Here is a 23,249-nt window from a genome sequence, read left to right on the forward strand (position 1 = left end):
TGTGAATTCTAGACTCAGTAGTTTAATAATAGCATCAAATATCAAATGTCACAACAATTAGGAGATTGTGTGTTCTATTAAATAGTGTCAATGTTCTTACACACTACACAATCACTAATGAAAGTCTATTGTGCAATTTGGGCCAGTAATAAGGATGGAGAGCTTACAACAGACCAAGTCCTAAGTGATTTTACGTATACTTGTCTTGACAACCTTATGAGCTAGGTATTATTATTATGGCCATTTTAACAGACGAAGAAACTTAGGCTCAAACAGGTTAATTAACATGCCCAAGAACATACTAAATAGATAAGAGATCACAGATAAATAGATGGAGGTGGAATATGAACCTGGACAATCAGGCTCAAAAGTACGCTCGATTTATGGGGCGCCTGGGTGGCTCAGTCAGTTAAGCATCTGACTTCAGCTCAGGCAGGAACTCACCGCTTGTGAGTTCCAGCCCCGCGTCAGGCTCTGTGCGGACAGCTCAGAGCCTGGAACTTGTTTGCGATTCTGTGTTTCCCTCTCTCTTCCCCCTCACACTCTGTCTCTTTCAAAAATAAATAAACATAAGGGAAAAAAAGTACACTCGATTTTACTACCTGTAACTAAATTGAGAAAGTTAGATCAGTTGGATATTTTTTTTCTAACACGTGCAAACTGATTTCTTTGGAAGAGGGAGGAGGCTACAACTGCCTCAAAGGGCTGGCTTCACTCCCAATCTATGATTACACTTTAACACTTTTCCTACCAACCTTAAGGTAACTGCAGAAGAAAGCCGGCCCTATGCTACAAGCAAAGAAAGTAAGTAGCAGCAGCAACGAAGCTGTTAGTTTGGGGACCAACTGTTGGCTAGTATTCACATGACGTTTCCCAGTGCATGTGGGTCGACCGACCTCACAGTATGACTGCCCCTTAAGTCAGACCCATGCAGGCAGCAAGGAAACTGCGTAACCCACGCCCGCAAGCGGTCATTTCAAAAACCCTCCAAAGATGACTCTTTCGCCAATCAGCAGGTTACTCGAAGCCAGGACAAAATGGAACTTGCGTAAACACTTAGTCATCAGTAAGCGCTGAAGTTACAAAGCACCTAGGTTCGCAAAATAAAATCCGCAGCTAAGTTCCTAATTCCGAAAGAAAGAAAAAGGGCAGTCAGTGACTGTAGGGTGAAGGCACCTAGGGCACAAGCGGAAGTGAATCAAAGGGGAAAACTAGCCAAGCGATGGGGACTCCACAATATGCGCAGCCACACGGGGGACTTTTCAGGGCCCTTCCACTCCCTTCCCAACAGCCTGTCCTTACGTCTACAGGATGCCCCGACCCCGCGTGTCCCTAGGACACATTCAGAAAAGCATTCCGAAACGAAGACGACGGTGACAGGCCTGAGATCTGTAAGCCCAGATCCAAGGGACCACGGCAGCAAAGTCCTCACAGCCCCGGAGGGGTAAGGGCCCCAAGGCTCCACCTTCCGCTCCCTGGGGCCCGCACCTGCAGAGTGGTGATGTGCTTGTCGTTGAACTTGTTCTCGCAGTAGCGCAGCACCAGCGACGTCTTCCCCACGCAGCCTTCCCCCAGCAGCACCACCTTGAATGAGTAGGCTCTGCCCGCCGCCGCCCCTCCGCTGCCGGCCGCAGCCATCCCGTTTCCCCGCCGCCCGAGCCCTAGAGCTGCGCCGAGCTCCCCACAGCCGCCGCAGCGCCTTCACAGCCGCGGCCGGCGCAGGCCCCTCCGCACCGACCCGTCAACCCGGGGCGCCGTCTCCACTCTCGCCTCCGGGCGAAGCCTGGAAGGGCCGAGGGAAGTCCGAGAATGAAGGGCCCCCCAACCACCACGTCAGGCACCCGAGGAAAGGCGAAGAGCACTCCCTCTCCGCCTCCCTCTAATGGCGTCTCCTTCCTCCTACGTCACACTTCGGGTCACGTGACCGTGGCGGCCGCGGGCGGCCCCTGGGACTCGGCCCAGGAAAACGTGCCTGGACGTGGGTGGGGTTTCTGGAACCTCTTCCCGGGGTGGAATTGGCTGTGACTGGAGCTCCTCCGCGCAGTCTCCGGTTGAGTTAGGTTGTCTGCGGGTCACCAGCACTCCGCAGTTGGTGGAAGTCTGCGGGATTAAGGGATGATTTGAAGGAAGCCCAGCTCTGCTGGAATGTGGAAAGGCAGAACGTTATCGTTCGTGCCCAGGGAATGTTCACCAGGCTGATGACCCCTCACACCGGGGTCGCTGTAAGCCAAATCTACCAAGGTGCCCTTCGATCTCTTGACACTCTTGGTGGGATTCCAAATCATAGCTGTTGAACTTCTTTCAGTTCCGCAGACCCTCAGGGCTCCTCATTTTTCAGGTCTCAGTTTAAACCGAAAAGGCTCGCCTCACCGCCCATCCTTGTCCCTTTGTCCATCCCTCTCCTTCTCCCCCGGCCCCCACCCCTAATTAGGTATTTCATGACACCGGTGTACATACCTTCTTTAGCAACACTTCACGGAAATTACTTCGCTGAGTATTTGTCTCTCAGTAGGCTGTAGATTTGTTAAGGGCAAGAAGTGTGTAAGACTGGCCCACCTTTGAATTTCTAACTCCTGTTCCAAGCACATAATAGGAATTCTAGAAATACTTGGGAATGAATGAATGATATATCTTAAGCCAGTATGTCTTGCCGCCCCAGTTTTTCTGTCTTCCATGAAGCTTCTGACATTCCATATTGATTCCACCTGGAGAGAACTGACTTTTTGGATGATTGCTTATCTTTCCTGATCTGCCTCCCTCCTCTTTTATGAAACACACTCTTCTAAGAAACCACACAGGTGTTCTGAAATGTAGCAACTAGAAATCTAGTGTCACTCAAGAAAACATATTATTCATTAGACTCCTTTTCCACTTCAAGCCTGATAGTCCATTCATTCAACAAATATTTGAAGGTGCCTACCACGTGCCAGGCACTGTACTGAACATGATACAACATCTCTAGCATCAGGAGCTTACATTTTAGGGGTGCCTGGCTGGCTCAGTCTGTTGAGAATTCATCTCTTGATCTCAGGGTTCTGGGTTCAAGCCCCAAGTTGGGTGTAGAGATTGCTTAAAAAGAAAATCTTTTTTTTTTTTTTTTAAAGCTTACATTTTAGCAGAAGACAAAAACAGTCAATTACATAATGAATGCTTTCATCTTGATAAAGCAGTTCAGAGTATCCTGCAAAGGTATATCAGGACTCAACCCATTTTGCATTCTAGAGTAATGCATGCATTTGGTTAGGAGTAATCTAGGCCAGAAGGGAGGATAGCTTTGTAAGTAGAGAGAACAGTATGTCCAACAGCGTTGACGTAGGAAGGAGCATCTAAAGTTCAGCAACTGAAAATGTGGTAAGAATGCAGAGAGGAAAAGAGCTCCAGATGAGACCTGTAAGGAAGCCAGGGGCCAATACTGAAAGAGCCTTTCAGCAATGAAGGATTTTAACCAAGGGGCTGACATAATCAGATTTAATTAAAAAAAAAATCACTCTGCCTATAATTTGAAAAATGGATTGGAAAGGATAACACTATAATCTGATGTGCTCTCTTCTGGGGGCTAGAACTGTGTCTTTCACATTTTTTAAATCTTCAGATCTTGGAATGTAGTGCCCAAGTGCCCTTGGAATGTAATAAATAACATTTATTAATTACAACAAGTGAACACATAAATCTAAGCCTATAAAATACTAGGTTTGAGAAATGCTCTTGGACATATGGGGCTTTGTTAAACAGAATTGTCAAAACATTTTCCCTTCTAAGCATCTAGTACTAGTAATTAACAATAGAAAGAGGGGCACCTGGCGGGCTCAGTTGGAAGAGCATGGAACTCTTGACCTCAGGGTCATGAGTTCAAGCCCCATGTTGGGTATAGAGATTACTTAAATAAATAAAACTTAAAAAACAAAAGGACAATAGAAAGAAAAATTGTTCTCCCCTGTGAACTTGCTATAGACTAAACCCATTTGTTCCTCCATTTGCTCATTCAACAATCTTTGCAGAGTGTCATGCAAGATGTCTCTGCCTTCATGGGGCTTGATCGTATTTTAGTGTGGGAGGCAACACAGTTACAGTAATGTGTAGTGGCCATGTTTGATGCCAACCTGGCATCCATACCTCCTTCTGCTTTCAGTCAGAATCTGGTCCTTGCTCAGGTATCCTCTCCTCTTGTGCAGCCCATATGCCCCTACCTTCTAGCTGGCTTTCTTCCCATTTTCCTGTGGTTCTTTCCAGCTTTCAGAGGCAACTATTCATGCATCTGAAGCAACAGTTCAGAGGCTTCGCAAAGGCAAACAAAACTGAGCTGTAATTGTAAGCACCGGCCACAAAGGGGCACAAGCAGCTCAATGAAATTTACCAGGTTGGCTAGAGCACACCCAAGACTAACTCAGAAGTGCCTCAACATGAAAAAGAAAGAAACCATTGGGAGATTTTCTTCTGAGTTATAGAAAACGAGAATATTTATCCCTAAACGAGGTATTTATCCCTAAGGTGACAATATTAATTAAAAGTGTCTCAAAAAAAAAGTGTCTTGAGATATATATTTTTGTCAGAGAAGTAATTTAAGGGGCGCCTTGGTGGCTCAATCAGTTGAGCATCTGACTCTTGTTTTAGGCTCAGGTCATGATCCCAGGATCCCAGGATCGTGATATTCATTCTCTCTCCCCACCCCCCCCCCCCCCCCCCCCCCCCCCCCCCCGTTTTGTGGGGGGGCCCAACAGCTAAAATAAAAAAAAAAAAAAAAAAAAAAAAAAAGAACAAGAAGAAGGAATCTAAGCCAAACTTTGAGATTCTTACAACTTACCAATTTCCGCTAAAAACATACAATCTCAATAGTTAAAAAGGTAGGACAAGAAGCCACTTTGTTTACTTGTGATGTGTATTTTATTTTATTTAATGTTTATTTATTTGAGAGAGAGAGAGCAAGGGAAGGGCAGAAGGAAAGGGGGACAGAGGATCTGAAGCAGACTTTATGCTGACAGTGGGAAGCCCAATGTGGAACTCAAACTCACAGAGAGATCATGACCTGAGCCGAAGTTGGATGATTAACTGACTGAGCCACCCAGGCTCCTTTGATGTTTATTTTATATTTACATTTATAAATTGTATTTTGAAATAACCAGAACATGAAGTTGTATCAGATGAAAGTGTTTGGCATGATTGGCAATAGAATTGTGTACCAGCAATTTCTAAATTACTGAAAAGGTTCAGTTCAGAATGTTAGCAGTCTTGTTGAGTCAGGCCAGTAGGCTTACTTCTTAAAACTAAATATCAGTAGTTATATAGAGCTGGAATTCTAAAGAGACTTGTCCACTTCAACTAGGCCTGAATGACTATACTTTTCCATTTTCTTGAGTAATAAATCAGTATAGTGATGGAAAAGTCTCTTACCAGAGAAATTGTTTTGCCCTGGTGAAATAATTTGAGTGCTCTTATGAGAGATTTGTGATTTTGGAGAGCTTTCCAATGGCCATGGATGCTCTAATGGGAAGTTAGTAAGTATATATACACACTGAGGATTATAACATTCAGTCCCACTTGCTTGAGTGTTTTCTCCTATTGGCTACTCACTCCTGCTTGGTAAGTTCTCATTTAAAATCTTGCCATTCCTCTATGCCACTTTCTAAGTACTTCCTAGCATATATCATTAAATATTACAATTACCTATTTATTTATCAGTATTACAGCCATAAACCCTATGGTAGTAAAGATCTGTCTGCCTTGCTCACCATTCATTATACCCTGTGTCCAGAATAATGCCTAGAACATGGGAGATGTAAAATAAATGAACAACCCTCCACAAATACCAGCTCTCTTATGCCTTCGTTTTCAATAAATCTTTTTTTTTCTTTTGTACAAACCTCCAATTCTTTGAGCCTCCATCTGCTGCTGACTCCCCAACCCTATTTGCGTATGTGTCCCTCCCTTGAATCATTTAGACTAAATTCCAGGTTGTGTGTAAACCCCATGAGGCTGAACCAAGAACAGCTGCTGAGGTAAGAACATTTACAGAGGAGCTATAATGCAGAAAATTCACCCCCATCCCCAGTCCATCTATCAGCCCTCTCTCGGTCTCTCCATCCCCCCTACCTCTAACTCCCTCATACCCTTGCCTTCCCTCATCACCAGGCTTGGCCTCCATATTGAGCAACTAGACTCTTCTTTTACCAACATGCTTTATTGTCTTATATCCTTATATTTCTACTGTATCATCACGGAACACCACCTTTCAAGTAAACTGGAAAAATTCTCTGAGCCACCTGGATTTTGTGCATCAATACAAATTCATAGTCATTAACTTCATTCTCAGGGCTACCTATCAGTTCCTTTTCTTTTCTGGCTTCAGCTTCCTCCCATACCCTTTTATCACTATTAGGCTTTCCTCATTCTACTTCTGGTTCTAATTTGAGTTCTTCATAATATTTCCTTATTATTCTTTAGTGTCGGTACATCTGTACTGATCTTCCTTTTATTCCTGATATTGCTTATTATGTATTCTTTTTTTTTTTTCTTGGTCATGCTCACTAGAGATTTATCAATTTTATTTATGTTTTTTCTAAGAATTGGCTTTGATTTCATTGATTTTTCTCAATTATTTTTCAGTTCTCGATTTCATTGATTTCTACTATTTATTATTTCCTGCCTTCTGCTTGTTTGGATTTAATTTGACCTTCTTTCTCCAGTTCCTTAAGGTGGGAGCTTAGATTACTGAATTGAGATCTTTATTCTTTTTTATTACAAGTATTTATAATGGCTGTATCCACAAATTTTAGCACAATGTATTTTCATTACACACACACACACACACACACACACACACACACACACATTTTACGTTTCCCTTGAAGCTTTCTCTTCTTTGAGCAAATGCGGTTGTTGTGGAAGGCAGAATAACATCCCTCTTCTCCTTCTCCCAGCCCCTAATTACTGGAACCTGTGAATAAGTTAGGTTACACAACAAAGGGGCATTGCGGTTGCAGATGGCATTAACGTTGCTAATCATTTGACCTTTAAATAGTGAGATTATGTTGGATTATCCAGGCAGGCCCAGTGTAATCACAGGGATCCTTAAAAGTGGAAGCCAGAAGCAGAAAAGGAGATGTGACAACAAAAACAAGGTTAGAGTGATGATCCAGCATTGCTAGCTTTAAAGATATGGGAAGGGTATCATGAACTGAGTATGCAGATGGCACCTGGAAGCTGGAAAAGGCAAGTGGGGTCCCATGTTGTGTCTTACCTATAGAACTGTAAGATAATAAATTTATTTTACTTTAAGCCATTAAAATTGTGGCAATGTGTTATAGCAGCAATATAAAACTAATAGTTACTTATAAATGTGTCATTTAATTTCCAAATATTTGAGGATTTGCCATATCTTTCTGTTTTGGATTTATAATTTAATTGTCATCATTTGAGAATATCCTTCGTATGTTTGTTTAAATTTGTTTTAAATTGTCTTATGGTCAAGAATCTGGTCTTAGTGAACATTCTATTTATTTGAAAGGAATGTGCATTCTGTTGATGTTGGGACAAGTTTTTTGGTTTTTTTGTTTTTTTTGTTTTTATAAATGTCAATTAGGTCAAGTGAATTGATAGAATTATTCAGATCTTCTCTATCTTTATATTGATTTTCTAACACTTCTATGACAAAGTCTCCAACCCCAATTGTGGATTTGTCTATTTCTCTTTTCAGCTCTATCAGTTTTTGTTTCGTCTATTTTTAAAGCTCTGTTATTAGGTGCATATACATTACTACTTTACTACTATTTACTACTATTACTACTGTTAGATCTTCTTGGAGAATTGACCCTCTATTATTATGTAATACCCCTCATTACTCCTGATGTCAGTCCTTGTTTTGAAGTCTACTGTGTCTGATAGTAATATAGCTATTGCAGGAGCACCTGGCTGGCTCGAGTGGAGTGTTAGTTTAAGTCCCACATTGCATGTAGAGATTACTTAAAAATAAAATCTTAAAAAAAAATCTATATAGCTGTTGTAATTCTTTTTAAACGCTGTATTGATTATTGTTTGTATGGTATATCTTTTTCTATCTTTCTACTTTTAATTTATGTTTATGGGTTTCTTGTAAACAGTATACGGTTGAGTCTTGTTTTTGTTTTGTTTTGTTTAAATCTAGTCTGACAACCTCTGGTTTTTAATTGGTATTCCTGGTCTTAATTAAACCTACAACAGGTACTCTCAGTAAATGACTCTGCTGAGATCACCAAAACTAGGTCAACAGGTATATTCTTCCTCAACTTCCAACTCTCCTACCTAATAATAAAAGCTACAATTATTCAGCATTTTCTATGTACCATACTTCTATTTACATGTATTTACTAATTTAATTCCATTAACAATGCTATGAGGTGGGTACTATTAGTTTCTTTCCCAGTTTACAGAGAAGGAAAACCAAGATACAGAAAGGTTAAGTAACTTGACTAAGATCAGATTAAGAAACATTAGAGCCAAATTCCAAATGTAAACAGTATAGCTTTAGATAGTAATCTCATACTATATGGCCTCTCCATCTTTGAAGGAGTCTTCCACTTCATTTTTAAATAAGATATCTTCATACATTATCTCCACTTTTTCAGTACTCAAACCACTCTATCTGTTTCCATAGCACTCCTCAGGTATAATTAAAAATGATCTCAATATTGCAAAATCCAGTAGACATGTCTTAGTTACCTGTTTGGCTCTCTCTACTGTATTTGACTTTATTAACCACTCCTATCTAAACTGGATTAGGAATCTCTTTTCACAATGCTCCCATAATGCCCTATATATATTCTTATTTTTGCAATTATATAATATATCGAAATTAAATGTTCAGGAGCTTGTCTACTTACTATTTCATAAGGCCCCTGACATCAGAGACTGTTTCTTATTTTTGTATGCCCAGTGCACACAAAATGCATACAATGTGCCTGGCACATTGTAGGCATTTAAAAATATTTAGTTAAATCAATGAATTGTGAAAACCATTTACTGATGAGTATATTATTTTTTGTCACTTCTATGCAAGCAAACAAAAAAACCTCTCAAAGGCACAGATTTTGTGAGCTACATTATTTATTAAGATTGACTAGAAAGGAGATGAAGCTTGGCTGAAACGCAACCATTCTTCTCTTCCCCAGTGGAATCCCTTAGGATGCTGGTGGGGGCGGGGAGAAATTAACAAGATTTGTCTTCTTTATGTCCCTATAATGCCCCCCTAGTGTGGTTTTCATTAAAAAAACAACTTCCAGGGGCACCTGGGTGGCTCAGTCCGTTGAGCTTATGACTCTCGATTTCCTCAAGTCACGATCCCAGGGCTGGAGTATCAAGCCCTGCATCAGGCTGTGCAAGGGCTCTGTGCTGACAGCCTGGGGCCTGCTTGAGATTCTCTTTCTATCTCCCTTTGCTCCTCTCCACCACTCACACTCCCTCTTTTTCTCTAAAAAAAAAAAAAATTTTTTTAAATTTCCGGGAAACTGGATGTGACAGCATTAATAACATCTTTACTGCTTCTACCCATTATATACCTAAGGTATTCAATAAAACACTAGTAGAATTAATAAGAGATTAGTAAAGTGGCTATGTATCAAAGCAATATACTAAATTCATTAGGTTTTTCAGTTTTCTGGCAATAAGCACCTAGAAATAATGAGAAAAATATTCCATGTTTTATTCATAATAGTGGAAAAATATAAAATGCTTAGGAAAAATATTGATTAAATATATGAAATCTATAAAATTTTATTGGTAGGCATAATAAAAAAAAAGTTAGACCTGAAGATATGGGAAGACACACTACATTCTTGGATGCGAAGTTAGCATTAAAATAACATTTTCCCCAAATGTAATATAAATATCTTTAAGTAAGCTCTATACCCAACATGGACCCCGAGACTCCATGACCCCAAGATCAAGAGTTGTATGCTCTACCAACTGAGTCAGCCAGGAGTCCCAGTAATGTATTAATTAGTTGTTACCCCGATTGTGTTTATTATAGAATTGGATAAAATATGCCTAACATATGGGAAGTTAAATGCTATATTTTAAACTTATTCTGGCTTCTTAAATTTTTTTTAATGTTTTTATTTATTTTTGAGACAGAGAGAGACAGAGTATGAGCGGGGGAGGGGCAGAGAGAGAGAGGGGGACACAGAACTGAAGCAGGCTCCAGGCTCTGAGCTATCAGCACAGAGCCTGATGCAGGGCTCAAACTCACGGAGTGTGAGATCATGACCTGAGCTGAAGTCAGACACTCAACCAACTGAGCCACCCAGGCACCCCATAAACTTATTCTGCCTTCTTAAAATAAATTAGGAATCCTTCTAGTTTAAACAATAACTTTCTTTAAAAGGAACAGAATTACCTATTCTTTAGAAGTTGGGAATTCATCTGGTACTGGAGCCTTTTTCAAGTACTGAATTTTTTTTTTAAATCATCTTTACTATCTCTTTTATAAAGACTGTGATTTGTATACAGAGTGCACATATTTGGTAATTTATATTTTGCCAGAAAATTTTCCATTTCATCAAAGGCTTTCAGATTTGTTGTTATAGAATTGCTAGTCGTGTATTCTCATAATCCTTTTAATCTCTGCTGAATATGTTGTATGTCTTCTTTCTTATGTCCAATTGTGTCTATTTTTGCTCTCTCTCACTTAATCAGACCCATGAGCTTATTGGTTTTTTTCCTTAATATTTTTCTAGATGAGGTGTGTGAATGATCTATTCTCTGAATTATTGCACATTTCTTTCTTTCTTTTTTTTTAAAGTCTATTTATTTATTCTGAGAGAGAGAGAGAGCAGGGAAGGAGCAGAGAGAGAGGGAGATAGATTCCCAAGCAGGCTCCATGCTGTCAGTGCAGAGCCCCACATTGGGGCTCGATCTCATAAACCATGAGATCATGACCTGAGCCAGAATGAAAAGTAGGACACTTAACCAACTGAGCCACCCAGGCAGGCACCCCTGAATTACTGCACATTTTCCGAGATTGTTCTTTGGGGTGCCTGGGTGGCTCGGTTAAGCATCTGACTTCAGCTCAGGTCATGAACTAGGGTTTGTGAGTTCAAACCCTGCCTCCAGCTGTCTGCTACCAGAACAGAGCTTGTTTGAGATCCTTTGTTTCCTTCTCTCTCTGCCCCTCCCCTGCTCCCTCTCAAAAATAAATAAGCATTTAAAAAAAAGAAAAGGACTGTTCCTTCTTTTGATGGGGCTAATTACATCATAGCTAAATTAAAAATCTTGCCTTTTCCCATTGTAAAGATCCTATTCTACTGCCTTGAAGCTTCTGGAGTTAACAGTAAGTTCAATGCAAATCTGGTTCTTTTCTTCCTTTTCAGCAATTTGTTCTTTCTAAATGGTAGCAAATAATATTTTCTCTTTATTCATAGAGTTCAGGAATTTTTATCAGGTTGTGTATGTATATTTTCTTATCAATTCAGTCTACCCTGAATTCTGGGAGCCTTTTTAATTTACAAAATCAGATCTTTCAGCTCTCTTGAATGCTTCTTTTTGTCTGTCTAGAGTGCCTGTTGTTTATATGTTAGGTCTTTTGCCTTTCTGCTCTTAGTTGCTTGTTTGCCCTCTTGATTTCCATGTCTGCTTCTTCTTTGCACTTTGAGAGCATTCTTACACTTTACTTTCTAGGCCACTACAGTGACCAACCAATCTTTTTCAGTTTATCTACCAACATATTTAGTTGGAGATTTATGTTTTATATGTTTCTAGTACTTTTTCTTTACTGCACTTGAATTTCATTAAGTAGTTTTAAAAAACAATGTGAGTTGTTCTCTTTGGAGAAATTATTTTCTGTTTATGACTCTTTTCCTGGTCTTACCTATATAGGGTGATTTTCTTCTCTTTTCTTTCTTTCTCTCTTTCTTTTTTTCTTTTTCTTTCTTTTTTTTTTTTTTTTTTTTTAATAAGCTCTATGTGCAGTGTGGGGCTTGAACTCACAATCCAGAGATCAAGAGTCATATGCTCTACCAACTGAGCCAGCTAGGTACCCCCGGGGTGCTTTTGTTTTTCTTTCTTTTTTTCTTATTAGGGATCAGGTCTTGAAGGACTTGAAGTCTAATAAGTGGTTTTTTTGGAGGACTTGAAGTCCAATAAGTAGTTATTAGACTTGTACTGATAATGCAGAAAGCAGGCAGGTTATCACTTCTCTTCTGATTCCAAAAATGGAGACCTTATAACAGAGTAGATAAGAATGAAGACTTTGGAGCCAGATTGCCTTAGTTCAAATACAGCTCTGCTGTTTACTAATGATGTGGCCTTGGGCAAGTTACTCAAACTCTGAATTTCCTTGTTTATCCAGTGGGGAAAATAATCACAGCATTCTTGTGAGAATTATAAAGGTCTACTTTTGTGAAATACTGAGAACACTTCCTGACAAGCATATTGGCTGTTTTTAAAAATTCCTTCTGAAAATGGATGAATATGTGGTGGAACAAAAACTGTTAAAACTTTGAGCTTTCTAGCTTTCCCTCCCAATTGTTCTCCATTTGGACTACACATTTGAATCACCAAGAAGCTTGAGAAATTTTCTTGCTGTACCCCAGACTAATTAGATGAAATTTCTCAAAAGGGGAAACAAGGCAGTGGGAGTTTTTAAAACTTCCCAGGGGATTCCACTCTATAGCCAACAATGAGAACCATTGCCTTAAACCCTACACCAAAGGCAATCCAGTGTTTGCTTCTTGAGCTACTCTTGTATTAGTCATTGTAGATATGATTTCTTCAGACAGGTTCTTTTGCTCTGCAGAGTACAGATCTTAAAGAGAAAAAGGTCTACAGAGTGAGGCTAAACGTCAGCTTCAAGGAACTTTGGAAGAACCTAGTTATTTTCCATTACACTAAGAGAGAACCCAAAGTCTGACAAGGCAAGGCTCTCTGGGAATCCAGTCCCTGTCTGCGCCTCTAGGCTCCTTACATCATTTCCCCTCTGCTCACTAGGCTCCAGCCTAGCCAGCCACCTTTGCATTTTTTTTTAATGTGTCAAGCTCTTCCTGTCTCAGGACTTTTCTTATACCTGGAATTGGCTATTCTTATACCAGGAATGCTCTCTACTCCCTACACTTTACCTGACCATTGCTTACTGTCACTTAGAAAAATATTTCGTGACCTTCCAATAAAATCAGTCCTTCTAGGGCCCACTATTCACCAACACTGAAGTTTCCTTCACAGAACCTACCACAATGTGTAATTATTTACTTGTGTGATTATTGGTGTAATGCCTCCTAACTGGACTATAAGCTTTATGTTTATTTGGTTCTACTTCTTTATCTCAATACCTTATGGCTAATACTGTGCAATATACCCAAGAGCTCATAAATAAATATTTAATAAATCAATAAATGAAAAGTGTTAGTTCTTGGGGCGCCTGGGTGGCTCAGTTGGTTGAGCAACTGACTTCAGCTCAGGTCATGATCTCACGGTTCATGAGTTCGAGCCCCACGTCGGGCTCTGTGCAGACAGCTCAGGGCCTGGAGACTGCTTTGAAATCTGTGTCTCCCTCTCCCTCTGCCCCTCCCACACTCACACCCTGTCTCTCTCTCTCTCAAAAATAAATAAATATTTAATAATGATAAAACAAAGTGTTAGTTCTTAATTTTGATCCATGATTAAAAGATTAAATTTTAGGGGTGCCTGGCTGGCTCAGTTGGAAGAATATGCAACTCTTGATCTTGGGGTCATGAGTTTGAGCCCCACTTGAATGCAGAGATTACTGGGGGGAAAAAAAAAGCTTGAAATTTAGTCCTGAAAGGGGTTTTTGATCATCTGTTTCAAATAGTTTGTGATTTGAATGAAGAAACTGAAGTATGTAAATGACTTGCCCAAGTATGTAAATGACTTGCCTAAAATCATTCAGCTGATTAGTGAGGGAATTAGGACTCATTCTCATTTCTTCCATTTCTAACTCTGATGAACTTGCTGGTACTAAGTGATTTGCTGCTGCAGATATAAAACAAGAAGCTCAAGAAAGTAATTTATACATATAGAATGAATGAAGATTTAATACACTCATCATTCAGAAAAATAATTTTTACTGAATGATAATATAAAGTAAGTGTTAGAAGATGTTGAAAGCTGAACTGAGTGTTAGTTTTCAAATGAAAGAAGTGAATAAATAAAGACTTGGTTAAATCATTGTGAAAGGTTGTTTGCAATCCTTAGTCCAGATTATATTGCTATTTGGAATGTGTCCAGATTCTAGAAAAGTGTGCCATCAACCAATAAAAAAGCAACCACTCGTTAAACTCCTATACCTTGGCTAAGTGATTTGCATACACAAACCCCAAATAGCTACAACTTTGCAAAGTAGATATTATTATTCACAGATGAGAAAATGAGATTCATTATCACATAGTTCACAAATGGTTAACACTGACACACCACATTGGTCCCACCTGACATGTAAAGAGCTTGGAAGTCATCACTGCCAACCTCCCAACAAGAAAAAAGCTGAACAAATTGAAAATCAACAACTTTTCTCAGATCTAGCAGAGAACTGAAGTCACAGGGCAAACTGCTGCCCTAAAAACTGAGAGACAGACAAATGGATACAGAGAATCACAGTTTACAGGGAGCAGAAGCCCAGGAGCAAAAACCAGCAGCTAGAGCCAGTATCAGTGAGAAAACTTTAAACTACAACTAAAAAGATTGTTGGAAACTCATTGCCGACTCACTTGAGAGTTTAAAACACCTAAGAGGCCCAGGATTAGGAAGGCCCTTACACTTTCCTAAATTTTACCATGAAGAGCTATACCAAATTTTCGCTGTAAGGAGCAGAGAAAAATCCCTTGAGGGGGAGGAGGATAGTAATCATTTTTAGAGTGCTAAAGAGCTCTCAGTTCTCCTTCACAAAGTGGTCCTTCAAGGAAAACTGTTTTACTGAAGCCTAACTGACTGGGGTTTTCCCAAAGCCTAACCCACCTGGGGGAAGGGAAATACCCAACTCCAGCCTCCTCTAGCCTTTGACAAGGGGGAAAGGAAATAACCAACTCAAGCTCACCAGAAGACAGAGACTGAGTTATAGGATTATATAACACTTCTCCCACACTTTGCCACCTCATCAAGAGGCCTTCTGAATAATAATAACTGGAGATTAAGGCTAAAAGAACTGTAAGACTCAGACTCTATTCTTAAATTCCTATTCTAGGAATACCCAAAGACAATAGGGGAGACAAAAACAAGGACCCTAGGGGAAATTTGAGTCTCTGACACCACAGCAAGCATTAAACATAGCCCAACTCCTAGCAGGTAAACATAAAAACTCACACCAAAGGCCCATACCTGGTATATCATGTGAGCTTTCAACAAAAAATTACAAGGCATGCTAACAGGTAAAAACCAACCTTAAGAGACAGCAAACATCAGAACCAGATTCAGACATGGCAAAGATTTTGGAATTATGAGACAAGGAATTTATTTTTTATTTTTTTAAGTTTATTTATTTTTGAGAGAAAGAGAGAGAGAGTGAATGGAGGAGGAGTAGAGACGGAGAATCCCAAGCAGGCCCTGCACTGTCAGTGGGGATTCTGACTCAGGGTTTGTACTCAGGAACTGTGAGCTCATGACCTCAGCCAAAATCAAGAGTCAGACACTTAACTGACTGACCCAGCCAGGCTCCACAAGACAAGGAATTTAAAATCAACTGATTAATATACTAAGTGCTTTAAAGAAAAAAGTGGACAATGTGGAAAATGTTGATGAGTTATATAAGCAGAGGGATGGAAATCCTAATAAAGAGTCAAAAGGAAAGGCTAGAAATAAAAAACACATAACAGAAATGAAGAACGCTTTTGATGGGCTCATCAATAGACTGGAACCTGGGTGAGGGAAGAATTAGTAAGCTTGAAGATACGTGAGGCAAAAACTGATAGAATTGCAAGGAGAAATAGATATGTCCACTATTAGAGTTTGAGACTTCAGTAACTATCAGTAATTGACAGGTGGAACAAGCAAAAAATCAGGAAGGATAGAGTAGAATTGAAGAGTGCTATCAATCAACTGGAGGTAATTGACATTTCTAGAATACTTCATCCATCAACAGCAAAATACACATTCTTCTTAAGTTCACATGAAACATGCACCAAGATAGACCACGTTCTGAGCCATAAAACACAACAAATTTAAAAGAATAGACATCATACAAAGTTTGCCCTTAGACCACAAGGTAATTAGAAATCAATAACAAAGATAGCTCGAAAATCCCAACATATTTGGAGATCAAACAATACACTTCTAAATAATACATGAGTCAATGAATAAGTCTCAAAAGGAATTAAAAAATATTTTAAGGAGTGCCTGGTTGGCTCAGTCAGTAGAGCATGCAAGTCTTGATCTCAGGGTCATCAGTTCAAGCCCCACGTTAGGTATAGAACTTACTTCATAATAATAAAAATAATTTTAAAAATGTTTTATAATAAGTAAAAATTGAAATACAACCTGTCCAAAGTTGTGGGTTGCAGTGAAAGTAGTGTTTAGAGGGACATTTATAACATTGAAATGCATTTTTCTTTTTAAGTAGGCTTTACATCCAGTGGGGGGCCCAATGTGGGGCTTGAACTCAAGACCCTGAAACCAAGACCTGAGCTGAAATCAAGAGTCGGACATTTAACTGACTGAGCCACCCAGGAATCCCTGCAATGCATTTTAGGGGAAAAAAAAGGTCAATTGTCTGAGCTTTCAATTTAGGAAGGCTAGAAAAAGAAGAGCAAATTAAATCCAAAGCAAATTAAACCAGAAGAAAGGAAATACTAAAAATTAGAACAGAAATTAATGAATTTGAAAACAAAAACAACAGAGAAAATTAACAAAAAGTTGGTCCTTTGAAAGATCAATAAAACTGAAAAACCCCTAGTCAAGCTAACCAAGAAGAAAGGATAGAAATTAAAAAGAAAAAAAGAGGAGATACAAATTAACCAATATCACAGAGGAAAGAGGTATCGTCACTACCAATCTCATGCACACTAAAAGGATAATAAAGGAATATTATAAACAACTATTCCCACAAAGTTGATAACTTAGATAAAGTCAACCAATTCCTTGAAAGACGCAATAAACTAAAACTCACGCGAAAAGAAATATCTGTCTAGGCCTATGTATTAAAGAAACTGAATTGGTAATTAATAACTTTCCAAGACAGAAAGCACCAAACCCAGATGGTTTCACTGGTGAATTTATCAACCAATTAAGGAACAAATTTAAGGAACCAGTTCTCTACAATGATGTAAAAAGTAGAAGCAAAGGGAACACTTCCTAACTTACTCTATAAGGCCAACATTACTTAATACCAAATCAGAGACATTATCAAGAAAGGAAAACTATGGACTGACGTCTTTCATGAGCATAGTTTCTGTGGGTCAGGAATTCAGGAGCATCTTAGCTGGGTGGTTCTGGCTTAGAAACCCTCGTGAAGCGGCAGTCAAGAATTTGGCCAAGTAGAAGACTTGACAAGAGGATTTATATCACATGGTGCTGGTTGTTGACAGAAGGCCTCAGTTTCTCCCCATGTGGGCCTCTCCACTGGTGGCTTAACTGTTTTCCTGACATGGATGCTGGCTTTCCCCAGAATGAATGATCCAAAAGAAAGCAAGGTAGAAGCTGTAAAGTCTTTTATGACCTCGCTTCAGGAGTCATATACGTCATTTCCTCAATATCCTATTGGTTGCACAGACCAGCTCTCTTCAGTATGGAAGGAGACTAAACCAAGAGCCATCTTAGAGGTTGTTTATGACAACATACAATGGAATCCTTTTAGCAATGAGAAGAAATCACTAACACATACAACCATTTACATGAAGCTCAGATATTATAATGAAAAAAAAATGCCAGACACTAAAGAGTATGTACTGTACTCTATTTATATGATGTTCTAGAACAGACACAACTAATCTATAGTTATTACCTCTGGGAAGGGGAGTGATTGACAGGAAATAACCAAGGGAATTTCTAGGGTGATAGAAATGTTCTGTATCTTGATAGGGTGGGCCTCACATGGGCATATCGTTTGTCAGAGTTGTACAATTAAAAATACTTGTGTATTTCAATGTAGAAACATTTACCTCAAAAAATAGTACCATAAAAAAATCAAGTGAGAATTGGGAATGAGTATACATGAATGTAGTATACATGGAACAAGAATGGCAGAATATTAATTATTGAAGCTGAGTGATAGATATATTAGGGCTCATTATATTATTCTGTCTACTTTGTATGTGTTTCATCGTTACAAAATAAGTTTAAAAACTAAAGCCAAACTGTTTTGTGTAAAAGTTTATATTTTCTTTTGTTCTAAAATGCTAATTAAAGGGGTGCCTGGGTAGCTTAGTTGGTTAGACATCTGACTTTGGCTCAGGTCATGATCTCATGGCTTGTGAGTTTGAGCCCCGTGTTGGGCTCTGTGCTGACAGCTCAGAGCCTGGAGCCTGCTTCAGATTCTGTGTCTCCCTCTCTCTCTGCTCCTGCCCTGCTCATGCGCGCACTCTCTCTCTCTCAAAAATGAATAAACATTAAAAAAAACTTTTTTAAATAAAAATAAATAAAATGCTAATTATAAGAACATTTGTATCTTGTGAAGGCTGCATTTTGAATTGCATACCAACAAAGTCAGAGCACCTTAGTAACCCTGATTACGATTAGGTCACAAAAATCTGGTGGTGGAAGATGGGTAGTGAGAAAATCTTCCAGGAGCACATTTTTGCCTGCTTTGTTAATTATGTAAAAATTGGTGAAACTCATTAAGCTCTTAGGGAAAGTAGGCCAGCAAACATGACATAAAGATAGCTAAGACCATGCTTCCTTTTCTCTTTTTTTAATTTTTAAAAAATGTTTAGTTATTTTTGAGACAGAGAGACAGAGCATGAACGGGGGAGGGTCAGAAAGAGAGGGAGACACAGAATCTGAAGCAGGTTCCAGGCTTTGAGCTGGTAGTACAGAGCCTGACATGGGGCTCGAACTCACGGACCATGAGGTCATGACCTGAGCTGAAGTCAGATGCTTAACCAACTGAACCACCCAGGTGCCCCAAGACCATGCTTCGTTTTAAGCCATTTTTTTCCCTTCTTCCACCCAAGGGAGGCTGAGCAGGGACAATGGTGATCTCAACATTTAGAGAGCACCTACTACTTGTAATATTTCCTGTTTCTTTCCTCAAAGGCTTTAAGCGTATTTGGCTGTGGGTATGGGGATATGAATTAAGTGGAAGAGTAAAGGAATTTGTCAAGTGGACACAGAGATCATTTTACCATACTCCTATCACTGGAGGATCTAATTTTTAACATGAAAGTACATACGTCTGCTTACAGATGCCAGTGAACTTCTTCCAGAACCCTCAAGTTTGGAATAATGTGTAGATATGGGAAAGCATAAGATATATTCTAGGACTAGGAATAGTCTAGATGGCCTAGATACATGAAGGCCATGTTTGTAGGGGAATAACTATTGATAAGGCCAAAGAGCCTAGGGATCCTTATGCCTAATAGTAGGCACCCATTCTTCTCACTAGGAGAAAAATGGTACCAAAAGCTTAAGAATGAGGTTTTGGTTAAAATAGCGAAGCGTGAAAAAGAATATCTTTCTTGGGGCACCTGGGTGGCTCAGCTGGTTAAGCATCTGACTCTTAATCTTGGCTCAGGTCATGATCTCACAGTTTGTGAGTTAGAGCCCCGAGTTGGGCTCCGCACTGCTTGGGATTCTCTCTCTCCCTCTCTCTGCACCCCTCCTCTGCACATGTACGTGTGCATGCTCTCTCTCTCTCAAAATAAATAAATAAACTTTAAAAAATAGTATCTTTCTTATCTCTGACAAAGTGAATTATATGGCACAGTTCATTTATATAATATTAGGAGTTATCTTTTTCATAGAATAATAGCAATAATAATAAATATAAAAGAGCAGAACTACCTTGCAGTTGCATGGCACTATAAACATGTCCCATAGTAATGATAACACTGACTGCTTAATATATACTAGAGACTGTGCTAAATATGTTAGATGACTTAACTTACTAGATTCTCACCGCAACTTCATGCACTAGGTGCTGTTGATAGCCTCATTTTATGGATGAGGAACTTGAGATACAGAGGTCATGCAGCTACTGAGCAGAAGAACTAGGATTTGAATCCAGGGGACTGTTCTAGTTCCAGAGACTGTTGCTGCATTATTGCTGCATGTTCTATTAGTTTTCTGTGGCTGCTGAAACAAATTATCATAAACTTAACGGCTTAAAACAATACAAATTTATTGCCTCAGTGCTCTGTAGGGCAGAAGTCCTAAAATTAAGGTGTCAGCAGGGTTGCGTTCCTTTCTGGAGGCTCTAGGAAAGAACATGTTTCCTTGCCTTTTCCAGCTTCTACAGGCTGCCCACATTCCTTGACTTATAGCCTCCTTCCTCAATCTTCAAAACCGGGATCTGACTCTTCTTCTGTTGTCACATCTCTCTTTGACCACAGCCAGGAAAGGGTCTCTACTTTTAAGGGTTCATGTGATTCAATTGCACCCATTTGGACAATCCAGGATAATCTCTCCATCTCAAGGTTCTTAATCTTGAACACATCTGCAAATCCTTTGTCATGTAAATAGGTTCTGAGGATTAGAACATGGACATCTTCTAGGGACTATTATTCTGCCTCCCCCATGTTTTCTCCAAAGGCTTTTCACATATATCACTCATGTGATATCAACAATATGGTGGAATAGAAAATATTCATATAAGGTCATGTGGGTAGCTCAGTTGGCTAGGTGTCTGACTTGATTTTGGCTCAGGTCATGGTCCCAGGGTCATGAAATTGAGCCCCACATCGGGCTCTGTGCTGAGTGTGGAGACTGCTTGAGATTCTCTCTCCGTCCCTTTACCTCTCTCCCTGGATTGTGCTCTCTAGTGAAATAAGTAAATCAATAAATAATGTTTCTCTAAAACAAACAAATAAGTAGATAGATAAATAAATGCATATCAATCTCATTTTTTCATATAGAGAGACGAATATTGTTTTTTGTCCCAAGATCGTACAGCTAGTATTAGGGTCCTTTATGAATGGGTTGCGATCTACCTCTTTGGCTTCATTGCCTTCCACCCAATCTCTAGTCTCAGTGAACTTTTTTCCCCCCCCTCAAAAAGTCATACCCCTTCAAAACTCAGTCTTTAAATGTGTTGTCATACTCTCTGGAGGGAGCATCTTGATTTGCCAAGCCGCCAAGACGACACGCAGCTGTCCATGGAGAACTTAACAACTTATTGCACATTTCCTGGGCCCCTTAGCCAGATCAGTGTTATAAAGTGAGGCCAGAGAGGAGAAAGCTTCAGCAAGTAATGAAGGGTTTCTTTTCATTTTTTTTTTTAAGTTTCTTTCTTTGAGAGAGAGAGCTTGTGAATGTATGTGACCAGGGGAGGGGCAGAGAGAGGGGGAGTGAGAGAATCCCAAGCAGGCTCCGAGCTGTCAGTGCAGAGCCCAATGTGGGGCTCAAACTCACGAAACTGTGAGATCATGACCTGAGCTGAAATCAAGAGTCAGACACTTAAACCGACTGAGCCACCCAGGCACCCCCAAAGAGTTTCTTTAAAGTGAGTTGTAGCTGGACTGTGAATCCCACTTGGGGAGAAGACTTAAAGTGTACCTTTGGTGAGTGTTTCCTTTAGTTGGCACAGAGAGGACTAGTGCCTGAGTCATGCCTAAGAAAGTTAAAGCTGTGGGCACCTGGGTGGCTCAGTTGGTAAAGCCCCACATTGGGCTCTGTCAGTGTGGGGACTGCTTGGGATTCTCTCTCCCTGTCTCTCTCTGTCCCTCCCCTCCCTCACTCCTCAAAATAAATGAATAAACATTTTTTTTTAAAGGAAAGTTAAAGCCGACTATATCATCCTGGGGGCTGACTCTTGCCAGGGATTCCAAAAGGCAAGCAAATGCTTGACTGTCTTTGATGCTGAAGCCAGAGAGAGCCTGCTGCCCTGAAACTGGCCAGCAATTCCAGGCATGGTAAAAGCAAGACAGTTTTCCCAAGCATCTTATGTAGGTCATCTGGTAAAACCCTATCATGAGGTTGTCTTGAATCCAGTCCAATAGGGGTGCCTGACAAGTGGGAATGTCTCAGCAGAAAGAGCATGATGGCCAGGAGCTGAGGAAGTAAGAGTGGGAGAGTGTTAGAATAATGGCCCCCAGGGCATCACACCTCTCTATCATCTTTCTCCTCTACAGTGGAACTAATCCTTCCATGGAGCTGTGGGGTACATTTCCCCACCCCTTGAATTGTACTGGCCTTTGGACTTTTTTGACTAATGACTAGCAGAAATGACATCATGAGACTTTTGAGGCCAGGCTTTAAGAGAACTTGCAGCTGCTACTTGTGCTTTCTTGGAACACTTGTGTCATCAGTGTAAAGAAACGCATACTGGAGGATGACAGACAGGTCACGTACAGAAGCCCAGCCAAGAGGCAAGTGCCATCCAGTGCCAGACATACAAATGAGGCCTTCCTGACTAGTACCTCAGCCTGTCAACTCTCTGCAAACCTGAGTGAGCCCAGCTGACATGTGGAACAGAATTTTCCGGCTGATCCTAAACCAAATTGCCAGCCACAAAACTAAATGCAAATAAATGGTTTTTGCTTTAACCCACTAGGTTTGGGATGGTTTACATTGATAACTGCTGCACGCAGCCACTTGAACCAGAGATGCATCTGCTGCTTCAAGAACTGTAAAAAAGGGGCTCAGCAGGCAACCTCCAGATAGCTGACAAAAGCACACCCCAGGCTAGCTCCAGCCTTAATCTTCTATCTACCAAAATCATCCAATAACACCAGCTTAAGCCATCTGCCATGCCTAGACAACCAAACTATCTTTACACACATCTCTTCTTCCTGCCTCTATCTCCCTTCCTACTTCCACACCAGTGCCTTAATCCGTTCAGACTCCTGTGAGAAAATAGCACTAGTCCCATTCATGAGCCTCCCTTCTCATGACCTAATCACTTCCCAAAGACTTCACCTCCTAATGTCATCACACCGGAGGTTAAGATTTCGATATGTGAATTTGGGGGACATACAAATATTCAGCCCATAACGAACAGTATCAGCAAATCTTCAATTTTATCATTAGTCTCAGTTCAGCATTTAAAATAGCCATACCTGGCTTAAAAAACAAAAGCAAAAAAAAAAAAAATCAAATTTGACTTAGTCTTCTCAGCTTGGACCTGCTTCAAGCTAGAAGCCTGCTGTGGGAAAGGGGGACACAGTTCTCTATTCTCTCACAGCTCACCT

At 40.1% G+C, this 23,249-nt stretch overlaps 1 protein-coding gene across 1 annotated transcript in view; it reads right to left on the bottom strand.

Moving 5' to 3' along the window:
• RAB21 (RAB21, member RAS oncogene family) overlaps window positions 1-1,903 on the bottom strand; it is a 43,945-nt gene extending 42,042 nt beyond the window's left edge. Inside the window, exon 1 of the mRNA XM_040491416.1 lies at window positions 1,489-1,903. Coding sequence (XP_040347350.1) covers window positions 1,489-1,638 — 150 coding nt within the window. The 5' untranslated portion in view covers window positions 1,639-1,903. The remainder of the gene's footprint in view (window positions 1-1,488) is intronic.
• Between the last annotated feature and the right edge of the window lie 21,346 nt (window positions 1,904-23,249).

The sequence above is a fragment of the Herpailurus yagouaroundi genome, unplaced genomic scaffold (genome assembly GCF_014898765.1).
Source record: "Herpailurus yagouaroundi ecotype Mexico unplaced genomic scaffold, PumYag 182, whole genome shotgun sequence".
Lineage (NCBI taxonomy): Eukaryota > Metazoa > Chordata > Mammalia > Carnivora > Felidae > Herpailurus > Herpailurus yagouaroundi.